Genomic DNA, 15885 nt, shown 5'->3' on the forward strand with positions numbered 1-15885 from the left:
TATACCAAGATTTAACATTCAAATCTGGACAGAAAGGGTCTGCTTATTGAAGAGCAAACAAACTGCTTTGATCATGAAACCGAAGTCGTATCAAACCAACGAGTACACTATATCATTAACCTTTCAATACGTACTGAGTGCATCTATAATTATATTCAAATTATGCAAAATGACAATGCCCACGTGTATTGTTTGTATTGGGCACAGCTGATATAGAAATTGACAATGCATTGTGTCACCCATCTGACTGACTATTGCAAACATGTTCGTAAACGATGCTAATGAAATGTTTGGTAAATGAATCACGAACCGAAACCTCACCACTAGGGAGTTTTATTACTGAGAATAACCTACGAATTTCTTGTATTAGAGAACAGTATCCATTAACTATCTAAGAAATTAAAGTATTCTTTGGGTATATCCTACTATATTCAAAAACTTAAAGACTAATGTATTTTAAATTGATTCATAACACAGTATGACAGTTTTGAACGTTTGCTCAGGAGTTACAAAATTTCAGCAGTGAAAAAGTTAAGTGTTATCAGAGTTGTTATCCAGTTTATTTACACAATCAATTTTTCTCTCCTTGAGCAACAATAGGACAGTATCGAAAAGCGTTCTACGTACAGCAAGAATTGTGTGTGCCCTAAAAATGACAGTTATTGATAAAAGCATACTACACATGTATGTACGCCTAACATATTAACTATTATATTTCTCTCAAGCGCAAAAGCTTACCAAAAGGCCCGGCATAGCCAGGTAGGTTAAAGCGTTCGACTCGTAATCTGAGGGTCACGGGTTCGAATCCTCGTCGCACCAAACATGCTCGCCCTTTCAGTCGTGGGGACGTTATGACGTCACGGTCAATCCCATTATTTGATTATAAAAAAGTAGCCCAATTGGCGGTGGGTGGTGATGACTAGCTGCCTTCCCTCTAGTCTTACACTGCTAATTACGGACGGCTAGCTTAGATAGCCCTCGTGTAGCTTTGCGGGATATTCAGAAACAAACAACCTTACCAACTACTTTAGAAACTTGTCTCTGTGGTTATTCCTTCAAACAGACAAAAAATAGTTAACTCCAAAACGTATTCATATTACTACAGTAGCAATATATAGGTAAGAATAAAATATTATATTTATGAAACTTCTATTAATTATTAAACTCGCATTGTTTCAATTCAGGCTTATAATTTTTCTTCAAAATACACCACGTAACAAAATAGTTCCTACAGTTAAGTAAACAGAATCACTCATTAGTACAGGACATAATACACACACAGTCGAGTCTAATGACAATTTTTGAAAGGGGTAACAGCTTATTGTTTCAAAGCAAGTGATTTTTTCATTACAAATCAATACGTCATACTTACAAAAATTAAATAGAAAAATGGTTAGTAACAAATCGATTAAGTACGTTTAATAACAGTTATGGGGTGGGTTTTTAATTTTAGCAGAAAGCTACAGAATGAGCTACTTGTGCTCTGCCCACCACGAGAAATCGAACTCGGAATTTTAGTTTGTAGGTCCCTAGACTTACCGCCTGGGATATAAAATTTTGCATTGTAACTCGTTATCAGAACGTGACTTCACAATAACATAACATGCATTTGAATAAACACAATTTTGAATTATGTGTATTATGTTTATTTAACTCTTACCACATAATGTTGCTAGGTAAACCTAAAAAACCTGGCGTGTTTTTAAAGACATATTTATACACTATAACAACTGTTATTGTATGAAATAGCTTATGTAAATAGTCCGTACACTACTGTGTTCTTTGGACCCCACCCGGCTTAAAGAGCTCTGGATTGAGCAAAACGCGTCGTCGGCAATGAATATGACAAACATATTGCAGTTCGGATACTATTATATACATCAGCAATGGATTCATGATAGGGAGGTCAAAGTTTATTCCCCCAGTAGCACAGCGGTACGTCTGCGGACCCCAATCGCTATAACCCGGGTTTCGATACCCGTGGTTGGCGAAGCATAGATGGCCCATTGTGTAGCTTTGTGCTTAATTGCAAACAAACCAATGTTTAATAATGAAGACGATCTATAAAACAGAAAACATTTTATTTACAAGGTTCGAACGTTTCGGTTTGTTTTTTTGTTTTGAATTTCGCACAAAGCAGATAGCCCTAGCCGTCCCTAATTTTCCAGTGTAAGACGAGAAGGAAGGCAACTAGTCATCACCACCCACCGCCAACTCTTGAGCTACACTTTTACCAACGAATAGTGGGATTGACCGTCACATTATAACACCCCCACGGCTGGTAGGGCGAACGTGATTGGGGTTATGGGAATTCGAACCCGCGACCCTCAGAATACGAGTCGAGTGCCTTAACCACCTGGCCATGCCGGGTCATGTATTAGCGTAAACGGTCCTTCAAAACATTGACCTTTATCACTTTGAAAAATTTTCGATTTCAACTCCAGATGTGCTCGACGTATAATGATTTTAATTATTACGGAACATTTAATGAACGACGGGTATTACAGTCGCTCATGACAATTTGAGGATTGAAACTCACGATTCCTCAAACATACCACTTCCTAAATTAATTTATTTTATATCTTTTATTTGTATTAACATGATTAAATGCCAGTAAAAACTATTATTTATGAGGTTTCCAAAACTATGCTGGTAAAGTAGGAGTCTCTCTCAACAATAGAAACTGCATGTGTTTATGTGCAACCGCAAATACGTTCATAGATTAAATTACCACCTGGAAAAAGTACAGTTCCAATCTAAAGGTGTTAAATCTCGAAACACTGTTATCAATGTATCTACATTTATTTTACTATATAACGTTTTTGGAAGTGTTACCAAACTTAAGTTACATTCGTAAAAAATGTATAAAACTAAGGAAAGAAAAGAAGTTCACAAACTCCTATGTCTTAGTTTTAAAGTTATTAAAGGGTTTATGAGGTATTATTTTTTTATCACGCACTCTTTGTTTGAATTTAACAAAAAAAAACTTGTACTAATACTCAGAAAGGAATTTAAACAAACTGCGTGTGAATTAATATTTTGCAGTTTTTGTTCTGTTTTTTTTCTTAAAACATCAAATGGTACCTGGCCCGGTGGTTAAGGCATCCGACTCGTAATCCGAGGGTCGCGGGTTCGAATCCCTGTCACACCAAATGTGCTCGCACTTTCAGCCGAGGGATCATTGTAATGTTATGGTCAATCCCACTATTCGTTGGTAAAAAAGTAGCCCAAGAGTTGGTGGTGGGTGGTGATGACTAGCTGCCTTCCCTCTAGTCTTACAATGCATATAGCCCTCGTGTAGCTTTGCGCAAAATTCAAATCAATCAAATGGTACCTCTCCCCAGGTGTCTCAGCAGTGAGTCAGAAGGGCAGCATGGTGATCACAGCACAGATAGCTCACTGTAGCTCTGTACTGAACAACAGATACATCAAATGTAAGACTGTCAACATTTTAAGTTTGTAAGAAACGTTTTTAATCGTCGTTCTACTAGAGTTAAACCATTTGTGACCAGTCTTGTGACTGTCATCATACTTTAGATAAAACACAAAAGGAACGATATACAACTCAAAGGCAAAAGGTTCACAGTGAGACTTTGAATAAAAAAACAAAAGTTCAATAGCAGTCCTTGTTGTTACCTTTAAGCCATTGTGGAAAAGTCCTGTAGTCGTATCTCCCAAAAACGTTTGAAATGCTTCATCTTTTAGACATGATCTAAATTAGTCGTTATATTTTTCGTTTTCGCATTTCGCGCAAAACTACTCGAGGGCTATCTGTGCTAGCTTTTCCTAATTTAGCAGTGTAACACTAGAGGGAAGCAATTAGTCACACCACCCACCGCCAACTCGTGGGCTACCCTTTTACCAACGAATAGTGGGATCGTACGTAACATTATGACGCCCCACAGCTGAAAGGGCGAGCATGTTTGGTGCGACGGGGATTCGAACCCGCGATCTCCAGATTACGAATCGAGCACCTTAATCAACCATTACATATCGCTGCCAACCTACCCTCAAATTTAATTATATGCCCAAAGTATTGCATCTCCCTTTATATGGCAATGAAATTTTAAACAAGACAAACTTGCCAGCCGTGTGAGAAAAGGCTGTCATTTCGTGCAAGATGCGTGTGTTCATCAGTACAGAAACGGTCGAGACACCTACATAACAAACAGAAAGACGTATAGATTTTACACATTCAAATATGATAATATCTGAGAAAAAACAAGTTTATTTGTTCTTTATAACTGAAATTACTTTATGTAATACATAAAGGTTACTACTTAAGGTCATTCTAAGCTCCTAAAATCAGGGGTTCGATTCCCCTCGGTGGGCTGAGCAGATAGCCTTTGTGGCTTTGCTAAAAGAAAAACACACACACACACATTCTAAGCTCATAAATAATTAATTATACTATTGTTGTTGATGTTTTTTAGTTTGTTTTTAATATTCCGGGATGGAAAGTCCAACTTCAGGTATCCGAGTTTGTCTCGGTTTGGCCAGTTTATACTTTTTCAGATTAAGGGAGAAAAGTTATAGGTTAAATATTTTTTGCAGAACTGTTAAGGTTATTTACCTTAGTTCATTTGAACACCATCGAAGATCATTTGGTAACTATACTTACTAATAGGTAAAAGCTGACTTTTACAAAACTAGATACAGAATAGTTTATATCCACTAAAGGATACTTTTATATCTAAATAGTGGAATACTTGTCTCACTTCACATTTTGTAATACGTAACGCATCTTGAGAGACCTAAAATATAATATAAGTACGGTAGTTTATTTATACCGCAATGCTATTTTTAAGTGTCTAAAACTTTAGGATAATTGTCTTTTCACCACTAGCTGCAGACTGCGAAAGGTAGAAAGAGTTAAAACGTTGTTAGTTGAACTTCGATACTGAAGATCTAATACTTCTGGAACTTCTAGATGGCGCTGGTAGTAGTTTTTTTTTGCAACTTCAATGGACTTTAGTCATCAAGTGCAGAACCTCCTTCGTGAAGAGCATCCAGGTAAGATAATTGGGTAAGCTTTCCTAAATATTGTGCAAGTATGATTGAGGTCTCTTCCTTCCTTTGTATCCTGATATTTCTTTCTGAATCTATCGGAAAATTTCAAATTGAGCTTGTTATGACTTCAATAGTAGCTCTCCATTATAATCTTTGGTTTCTCTTTTGGCCTAGAACTACATATCATCGTATGATAGGCCAAAGGAGAAGACAAGGCAGGAAGAAGTGTGGCTGACTTCATCTTGCATTCAATAACTCATTTTCCAGGTGGTTTATTCCATCTTACTGATGTCCTTCTTTACATTTCACTTCGTTATTAAAGCTTGTCTATGCTTCAACCTTAGTTACATTATCTCTCCAAATCTCTGTTTCATAACTCAGTCTGGTATATTCTTAACTTTCATTCTTCCTTAATTGATTTATATTCTTTTAACTCCTTTTATCTCTTGGTATTTAACATTTTATAAATTTCTAAAAGGTCTAATATATTCTTACTAATTTTATCTAAAGTTCTATTTAATTTTCACAAAAATCTCATTATTAATATGTTGTAACGTTATTTTTTAATTGTTTTTATTCTTATATAAATTTTGTATAACTACACCAGACATGTAAATAATCAAAATCTTACTTGTACAAAGCAGTTTAGTGTGCACTATAGTTAATAGAAATGTTTCACTAAGTCAACTGCACTGAATGATCCACTCCACTGGTTAGATACAGTACATTATCTTCTTAACTCTTAAAATATCTATCTTTCGGATGCTTTTCTAACTCCATATTTATAATCTACCCTCGAACATCCTACAACACCTAAATGTCGAATATTTTGAACTTTCCAGGCCTAATTTAATCATTATTGCAACCCACAATTCCAAGCTGACAAATAATTTAAATTAAAAATAACTTTCAACAGTACTAATGAACGTTTACCAAAAATCTGATTAACAAAGTAAGATAAACATTGAACGTTTCCACAATGTCGCAAACTGATTACTTGATTGACATATATCTTTACGTCAACAATGTCTTGGTGGGGAAGGGAAGGGGGAAGGAACGACGCTAAACGAACGCTAGATGTTTTAAATGTTTACCTAAAATTTATTTAATCAAATGGTCATTTACAACGACCTGCTAATTTTATTGGTACTCGATGAGTAAGTATGATTTCCCCTTAAACATAGGTGTAACAAATTTGCTTCTGTTTTAATCCATGATCATATTATTATAATAGCGTTATTAGCTGTAGTGGCGGCGCCAGGATATTTTCGTTGGGGGGGCTGAGGTAAACTGTGGAGGGGCTTCCCAAAATGTCATCAATATGAAGTATAGATGGTAAATTATAATAATGTAAATACCAAGGTACATTTCAGAAAGGTGTGCTATTTTGAACTGCATTTTCAATGCAGTTTTCATTGGAAACTGATACTCTGATTAATAATTTATTATTACAAATTAGAAATAATCTGTTTATGAAAATATGCATATATGTAAAAGAGGAAGCTCACCTAAATTCCACCCAAGGTAATACACAAAAATAAAGAAAATCAAGATTAGCTTATATTGAAGAGTAAAGCTACATAAAAGACATAATTTACATAGCAGAAACGAATTATCCCATGTGAAGTTAATACATTCTGAGGAAAAGTAAGGCCACTATCAGGCTATCTTTCATCTTAATGAAGACATTGAGTTCTACAGATCTATCTCTCTTTAATGTTAATTGTTAAGTAACAACGACGATTGTGTTTTCCATATTTTATGAATATATGTAGGTAACAATATTTGGGGGCTGAGGGAGGCTCGGCTCATTTGGGGGCTCCCCCCCCTGGCGACACCACTGATTAGCTGCTAAAACTAATTAACAACTTTTAGAGAACTCTAATGGCTGCTTCAAGTCTGAGAGCTCACACCGCTGAAAGAAGTTTCGATACTATTGGTTGAAACAGCACAGATATCCCATTATGTACCTTTTGCGTAACAAACTTTTTTTTCCTTAAGTTACTAATACAATGTAATTCGGAAACAATGAAAGTTTTGGAAAGAACCTTTGAAAAAGATTATTAGTGGCGTTTTAAAGAATTTGTTATTATGCAGTATTTCTAATATTAAGTTTCACAAACATTACAAGTGCTTGGTACCTAGAGTAGAAATAAAAATTATTCCGTTTCTTAAAAGTACTGAATAATTAAAGCTAAGAACGAGGCATTTTGTACGATTACCTAATGTTACTAATTCATTACATATGGTCAACTCGTCAATCAAAACCAACCTTATTTTAATATTAGTCCTTGCTATAAACATAGCAATAACATTGGCCTAAAGTTTTGACATAAACTTAGAACCTTTCTAACACTAAATATTTTCGTTAAAGCTTAAGTTCAAATTAATTCTGGACACGGAACAGTGTATTCTGATAAACGAACGATCAAGAACGTACCGTAATTTAAAATACTTGCGACTGTTACTAAACTAATTTAAGAAAGCTTACCTTGTCAATAATCCCTTAAGTCTGCTGAATTTGGAATGTGATTTTACGTAAAATGCAAATTAATTACAATAAAACATAGTATTACTCATTTGGCGTCTTTATCATTGTTATGAATAAAGTAATTGAAAATAGATCTTGCACCTAGGCCTAATACTACGTCAGTCACTATTACGTTTATGCAAAGAACAGGAACGCACAGCAGAATTTAACTTCAAATGTATTTATGCCTATTTTAATTAAATTAACAATCTAATTTATTCTTCATAATTTTGATAAACATTGAACAGTTTAAGTTTTACTGTAATTTCTATTGGCATTTCTTTACAGTGTAATAGTATTAATTAAATTTAAACAGCGCCTTGTAATCAAAGGCTAAGTTGCAAGGCCCATCACCACCGTAATAAAAATTTTTTTCTAATATTTTTTGTTGTCAATATATCCCAACAGGAGATCGAAAGGGAATCGCCGTTAGCGTGAATTAACTTAAAATTTATTAGGCTAGTACAACGCTTACAATTCTTCAGAGAACTCTCAGGACTGTAACCGGGATTTTTGTTGTAAAAGTTGGAGCATATAACTAGAAAAAAAAAGTAACCTATATTTAATATTCCTCTTTCCAGAACTTTGCCTAGTTTATAACTTAACATTCAGGGCATCTTTTCTTAGATTGGTGGAATGTAGAACTCGTTTTGTTGTTTGTTATACTTTTTTGCGAAGATTTTGAATGAGTCATTAATATCTATACAATAAACAGTTCTACATAGTTATTGTTGAATTTATCTTACCCTGTCTTAAAGTACCAGTTCAAGAAAACTACGATTGAGATCTAAAGACTTATCAACATTTTAAAATGTTACTTTGTATATTAGTTGCGTACTTCACTTCTTAGCAAACGTCTCCAGTCATTTTTTGTACATAATTAACATTCCTAACGTTAAATTTTCTTCAAATAAGATTTGATCTTCGAATGTAACTTTTTGCTGTTGTTAACTTTTGTGTTGATTTTTAACTAGTTACGCTATTTATCAAGAAAATTGTATGATGTGACTACTATAATATAACAGGATGAAGAACAGTTTTCTTCACCACACTATATGTGCACAAGATTTATTTAATTTTTAATGTTTATCAAAAGCGGTTTTGTGTGTTTCCGATATTTGCACAAACTATCCCTGATCTTGAACTGAGATTTTAGTCAGTAGCAACCAATATACAAATCTTAGGCTATTCTAATCAATTAGCGACATTTCCTTTTCATCGCTGTTGTGCATATAAGACTCAAGTGCAAACGCGATTTTTCAGCAACAAGATGGCCCGACATGGTCAGGTGGGTTAAGGCGTTCGGCTCGTAATCTGAGGGTCGAGGGTTCGAATCCCCGTCGCACCAAACATGCTCGCCCTTTCAGCCGTGGGGGCGTTATACTGTGACGGTCAATCCCACTATTCAGAGAGTAGCCCAAGAGTTGGCGGCGGGCGATGATGACTAGCTGCCTTCCCTTTAGTCTTGCACTGCTAAATTAGGGACGGTTAGTGCAGATAGCCCTCGAGTAGCTTTGCGCGAAATTCAACAACAAACAAAAAAGACGTGAACCATGAATTATTTGATTAACAGAGAATCACTTTAGACACCAGGCTAGGCCCAGTCCTTGTGAAGGAGAAAAGTAGTGATGTTGTAAAGTTTTTATACAAAGGATATTTATTTCATTGTAAACTTGAAGTAACTCAAGAAGTTGTACACTTTTAGTATCTAGACAACTGTTTAATGCATAACATAAATTAATTGATTCTTTATATACATACACATGTCAAATATCCCAAAAAAATGTATGACACTTAAAGTTACATCACACTATGTAACACAAATTTTGTTCCTGAATAGTGTGTGTTATTACACTATATAACACAGATTTTGTTCCTGGGTTGTATGTGTTATTTTTTAATTGCTTATGTTGTAAAAGTTCAGAAAATGGCCATTATTCCCTTCAAACTTTGCTTTTGTGACCTGAATAATGAAATTTAGAAATTAATTTATTTTCTGTGTAAAAACGGGCAAATTTGCACATTTTCATTTACATAAGGCCTGAATGAAACAACATATGAATCAAGATTTACATGTATCTACACTAAAGTTATACAAAAATGTTTAGTAGTTTTTCGAGATTTGCGACTGTAATGTAAATCTCTTTCACATATCAGCCTCCAAATAAAGTCTTCCATCATGTTTTCGTTATACGGTCCCAGGTCACAAAAGAAAAGTTTGAAGAGAAAAACAGGTTGTTTTTTTTTCCATTTACTTTAGGCATAAGCAATTGGGAAATAACACTTTCTGTCCAGGAACAATAAAAAGTAAAAATCATGTTACATAGTGTTATCGTTACTTGCTCGAGTACAAATACATCACTAACAATTGCAATTTGCTTGCAAAAATGTTAATTCTTGTAACGAATTTTCCTTGCACCAGAGTTTTGGAATTGTATCACATTCTAACTTGAATTCCAATTTCTACGAAGAGGAATGAGTCTTACAATATTAATGCAGGCTGCGCGTATTAGTCATGTTTAAGGAAGTATTACTGTATATACACATCAAAAACTAGGCAGACGAGAACATGGGGTTAAACAACCCTGTTCGTAAAATATATATATTACAAGCTTTCAGTTAATAAACATTTTGTCTTTAATTGTAAAATCACGTAAGCTCTATTGGACTTTTCACCCTCTAATCTTTATACGTGATTGTTTTGTCTCTTCCTCGTCAGTTTATCTGCACTAAACTTAAAATATTATTCTAACTTTTATTTTTTTTCTCGTACAAAAAAGATAGTGTTTTTGTAATGCGGTGGTAGAATCACTCACACATGCTTTAGTTATCCTGCTTTATGACAACACAGTGTTTAATTGTGTTAAAAGTACTTGCCTTACTGTTAGTAAAAGCTCCATTCACTGCAAAGAAACTCCTATTTTTTTCCTCCTTCACGTTCCTATTTCATAAACACTCCATCGTTTGCATATTAACACAAAGTCAACAGCGTTATAAGTATAAAAACCAAAATATCAGCCTTCTGGGGAGAGAAATTCCAATGCTGGGTGGATTAGTTAAATTATTTTGTGATTCAGGTTTTTTTTTAAGATTTGTAGAAGTTCGTAAAGTTAAATCAGAACCTAAAATGTATGTTACATGAAAAACAAAAACACTAGTCTCTCTAATTAGCTCCTCCTTTTGTTAGTGCTATGAGAAACGCGTAGTTGTGATTGTGACAACACTTCACCAGCAGGTAGAGAATCGGTCATGAGTTAAGCTTTTCAACCATTCGCGTCTTGTACTGATAAGAATCGAAATGTGGAGTTCGTTTTTTCCGATCTTATAACTAACCAGTTAACCGCGGGTGGTTGAAGACGATCTCTCTTCACAGTCGGAGGCTGGCCAACTTATCCGACAGGTGGCCAGAAAGGCTGCATTTCATTGGTGGTTGTTTTCATCCCTTGTGGTTGTTTTGAAGGTCATTTTGAAGAGGTAGATGCATGCAAGGAACTTCGTTCTAAGTCTGAATGAATCTAAAAAAATTAGTGTTCTGTATGAAACCAGTAAGGTAGATTTGTTAAAGTATTACATGTAAATACATATTCGCACCGAACAGTAAGCGCACTGAACTATGTTGTTCATTGAACTTAGTCTGATCAATAAACCCTCCTTAATTCGCAATACGTTTTTACTGTTAGTCCCACTGAGGATCATTATATTTATTCATAGCTTTTTTCTTTAATGTTCGAGAATGAAGCCGATATAAAATCGGCTGGTGTAGTGTGTGTCCTGTTGGCCATCTAGTGGTGGAACTCGTATAATCGCCATCTTCTCAAACACTTATTTAGGACATCGAGTTTGTTTTTTTAGTACAAACTTTTAGTGGATCGTCTTTGGTATTTCTAGCAGTACGTTGATATCAAAATTATCACAATATTCGGTTCTTTTTCTTCATTTCTTAAACAGATTTTTATAGTGTACTCGTGTATAACTATCGGTTATGACAAATCAACTACAAGCACAGCTAACTCGATTATATGCGCTTCTGCAGTACGCTGTCGGTCTAGGAATTTTACGAACTATATACACGTCCACGAGGCCCTGGCATGGCCAAGTGGTTAAGACACTCGACTCGTAATCTGAGGATCGCGGGTTCGAATCTCCGTCGCACCAAACATGCTCGCCCTTTCAGCCGTGGGGGCGTTATAATGTGACGGTCAATCCCACTATTCGTTGGTAATATAATAATGAAAATAAAGGGTAGCTGCCTTCCCTCTAGTCTTCCACTGCTAAATTAGGGACGGCTGGTGCAAATATCCCTCAAGTAACTTTGCGCGAAATTCAAAACAAATCAAAACACATGTCCACGACCCCTTTAATTAAGTATGCTTTCTGTGCGACCCACTCTCATTTAAAATAAGTGAGGAAAACAAAAATAACCGACGTAAATGACGAGATGTAATACACCGATACACCTTAAAATACTGTGTTGTAGCAATTACTTATTTGCATTGATAATAAAATATTAAAATACATTTTGAATTACTTCGCTATTCATTCTACCCTGACCTCTGGCGCCCCTAAAAACTTAAGTCATCTCCGCACCGCCCTCCACTTTGAGTTGTTTTGTTTGCTTGGTTTTGAATTTCACACAAAGCTACACGAGGGCTATGTGCGCAGGCCGTCCCTAATTGAGCACTGTAAGACTAGAGAAAAGGCAGCTAGTCATCAGCACCCACCGCCAACTCTTGGGCTACTCTTTTAGCCACGAAGAATTGGATTTACCATCACATTATGACGCTCCCACGGCTGAAAGGGCGAGCATGTTTGGTGGGAGCGGGTTTCGAACCCACGATCCTAAGATTACGAGTCGAACGCCTTAACCCACTTGACCATGCCACTACACTTTGGGAAACGCTGCCATACATATCTGAATAAAAACCAGTTGGTTTAATTTTTCAATACTATTCATCTGTCAATAAATAATCGTTTACTAATTTTAATTTCTTTTGACTTTGAAATAACCAGTTTTATCATAAAAATAACCACACTATTTTCTTTATCAAGTCTTATAATAACTACCTTTGAAAGAAATTCCAGGTACTTTAGTTCCGATACTATTAACAGAATAATGCTTTCCCGCCATATATGGAGTTTCCTTTGAAAACTAAAGAACTTTAACTGTAACAGCAGCAAATAATCCACATAAGGACTCTTTGGTGGTACAGTACGTTTTAAACTATTAACCAGGATTCGTTTTTCTGCTACTTTAGCCATATCTGGAAAAAAGTAACATTATTTGTATAATCTGTCTCATATAATGTGTGTGTGTGTAACGCACGTCATCTTTGACTTCTTTTAAAATAATTAAAACAATTACGTTTTTAAGTGATTTCTTCAGTTAAACAACGATTATAATTTAATGTAATTTACTAACTCGCTTTTCCAATAAAGACAGTTTTGTTCAGTTGTTGTTTAGCTGCTTTGTCTGTTTTTAGTTTTGATTTTTTTTTCAAAATTTAACAATTTCTTTTCAAATCTTAAGTACTGTTTCAAATAATAAGACCTATAATATGAATATTTTAATTTTTCCTCTTTTCTGAATGCCCCTAAAATGACACTAGTTTGAATTTCGCGCAAAGCTACAGGACGGTTATCTGTGCTAATTCATTTTTAATTTAGCAGTGAAAGCCTAGAAGGAATACAGTCATCACCACCCATCGCCAACTAATGTAAATAGTTGGATTGGACGTCACATTATAACATTACCTACGAAAAATCTAATTATGGACAATATTTTAAAGGATTTTCCTTTAATTATAAATTTGGATTAAATCTGGTGTAGAAGTAACGGATGGCAAATATTTGTTCCCAGTATATCAATAAATAAAAACACCCACTGAAAACATATCACAGAATCAAAGGTAAATTTAACGTTCCATCCATTATTAAAGTACTTCTACGCAGGTGGGTTAAGGCTTTCCACTCGTAATATGAGGATCGCGGGTTCGAATCCCTGTCGCACGAAACATGCTCGCCCTTTCAGCTGTGGGGGCGTTATAATATAACGGTCAATATCACTATTCGTTAGTAAAAAAAAGTAGCCCAAGAGTTGGCGGTGGTTTGTGATGACCAGCTGCCTCTCTCTAGTCTTACACTGCTAAATTAGATAGCGCAGATAGCTCTCGTGTAGCTTTGCATGAAATTCAAAAACAAACAAACTTCTTCTACGTATTGACTATTTGAGACACACCCAGCTGCTAGAGAGTTGTGCTTTTTGGCACATTTTTATATATGAGAACAAAAATTTAAAAAAATTGAGGGGAGGGTATGTGAACTACCTGATGGACTTAAATACTGCTATTTTAAAATATTTGAAGTTTAAAAAAATGAAATAAAATAATTACTGGACTCAGTTTTAACTCTGATCAATGTTGGTAGCTCGCTTTTATCAAAAGTCAATGATAACGATATGAAATACATGATGCTCATTAACTTAACTCTTATTTCGCAATAAATTACATTGATAACTTATCACGTAGTACAACTTTATGTGTGAGAAGACAGTTACAGTATGTAGAAAAATAAACGTTTCAGTGAGAAATCAGTATCACTTGTTTCATCTGAAATGGTAATAAAAAATATATAAAATTCTACAGCAAAATAACAGTAATAATAACACCAATTGAAAAATATAAAAGCGCCCCTTCTAATAGTTCTTGTAGTTCTCTAGAGAATCGGTTATTATATTTATTTTAACCTCGACGACATAACTTCTGTGATTTATATATGGATTTAAAATTCAAATCTACTAAACATTCTACATAATTCATGTTCTTAATTCATCAGACGTTATATTATACGTATCTCAATGTCTTGCCTCAGGCCGGGTTTACTGTCTGAAACAACACGGGTTCAAATTCTTAACTCTTGTTGCAATTCAAATAAGTTTTTATGAGAACGATTGGTTTGGTTTGTTTTGAATTTCGCGCAAAGCTACACGAGGGCTATCTGTGCTAACCGTCCCTAATTTAGCAGTGTAAGACTATAGGCAAGGCATCATTACCCACCACCAACTCTTGGACTACTCTCTTACCAACGAATAGTGGGATTGACCATCACATTACAACGCCCCCAAGCCTGAAAGGGCGAGCATGTTTGGTGCGACGGGGATTCGAACCCGCGACCCTCAAATTACGAGTCGAACGCCTTAACCCACCTGGCCATGCCCGGCCCACACACTCGTACAGAAATACTAATATATATAAAAAAAATGGAATAACAAACTTTCTTCAGTCTTGTGTGACCACATGGACATCCTGTGTGTAATGGGTGTTGCCGGGCAAGGTGTTTATTACCATGGCAACATTTAACGATTAATGCTTTTGCCTATAGCACATCTTTATAATGCTGAGTTATGTTTTTGTTTTAACCACTGCTTGGGAGTTTATGACGTAGCCAAGAAAATCCCAAAACCTATTATGGTAACTTGTCTTTTCACAAATTAATTATGAAAGACCTTTTAGTTAACTCTTTATTATTATTATGTTATAAATAACTGTTTCAAAATAACCAACACGCAAGATCCGGGTACTTAGTTTGTTTCAATTTTTTATGATGCAAAAGATATATTAATTTCCAGGTTCAGAAATCGGATTTCGTTACCCACGGAGGGTGGAGCACAGATAGCCTTCTGTGTAGCTTTGTTCTTGATAACAAACAATAACTTTTACTTTGGATCTTGAATTTTACGCAAAGTTAACTTACTGGCTATCTGCGCTGTCCGTCCCTGATTTAGAAGTGGTAAACCAGAAAAAAGACAACCAGTTAACATAACCTATTAGTAATCGAATAGTGGAATTAACTGTCGCAGTTTAACACCACTGTGGCAGAAAGAGCGAGCCTGTTCGGTGAGAGATTCTAACTATCAACTCGCAAACTACGAATCAAGGACTCTCATCTCGATATTTCTCCGATTCATCGATAACCTACGGTTTTATTTTTTTCAATGATTATTCCATCTACAAAAGATGAAGAAGACTATTCCCTCTCATTCAGAAATGTTTATGGTTTCAAAAACGGCAACATTTATTTTTTGATATTTGCATTTCCGAAGAAAAACGTGTTATTAAAAAAAAAATTAGTATCGTTGACACGTTCAGGGTTTTGAGTTTCGTTGCTAGTTTTGTAATCATATTTTGAGTTTAGTTCGAAGACGTATCTGCATACTTTATAAAAACTATAACTAAAACTTTGTACTTTATCTGAGCTGTGAAATAAACATTTGATAATAAACACAACAACAAAACGCATCCTATTACGTGGTTTCTATAGGCGTTGAACACATAAGGGGTCGTGACCCC

General features: G+C 35.2%; 1 protein-coding gene across 4 annotated transcripts in view; it reads right to left on the reverse strand.

Annotated features, from left to right (window-relative positions):
- Positions 1 to 10904, reverse strand: part of nvd (cholesterol 7-desaturase nvd) — a 33469-nt gene extending 22565 nt beyond the window's left edge. Inside the window, exon 1 of one of the 4 annotated variants that reach the window (XR_013026614.1) lies at positions 10418 to 10903. Coding sequence is in view for 2 of the 4 variants with exons in the window: in XM_076495874.1 (XP_076351989.1) it covers positions 10418 to 10440 (23 nt within the window). In the remaining 2 variants the exon portion in view is untranslated. Of the gene's footprint in view, positions 1 to 7501; positions 7653 to 10417 lie in introns of those variants that run through there. The other 3 variants (XM_076495874.1, XM_076495872.1, XM_076495870.1) reach the window with 3 other exon arrangements.
- Positions 10905 to 15885: the final 4981 nt, after the last annotated feature.

The sequence above is a fragment of the Tachypleus tridentatus genome, chromosome 3 (assembly GCF_004210375.1).
Source record: "Tachypleus tridentatus isolate NWPU-2018 chromosome 3, ASM421037v1, whole genome shotgun sequence".
In the NCBI taxonomy this organism is placed as follows: Eukaryota; Metazoa; Arthropoda; class Merostomata; order Xiphosura; family Limulidae; genus Tachypleus; species Tachypleus tridentatus.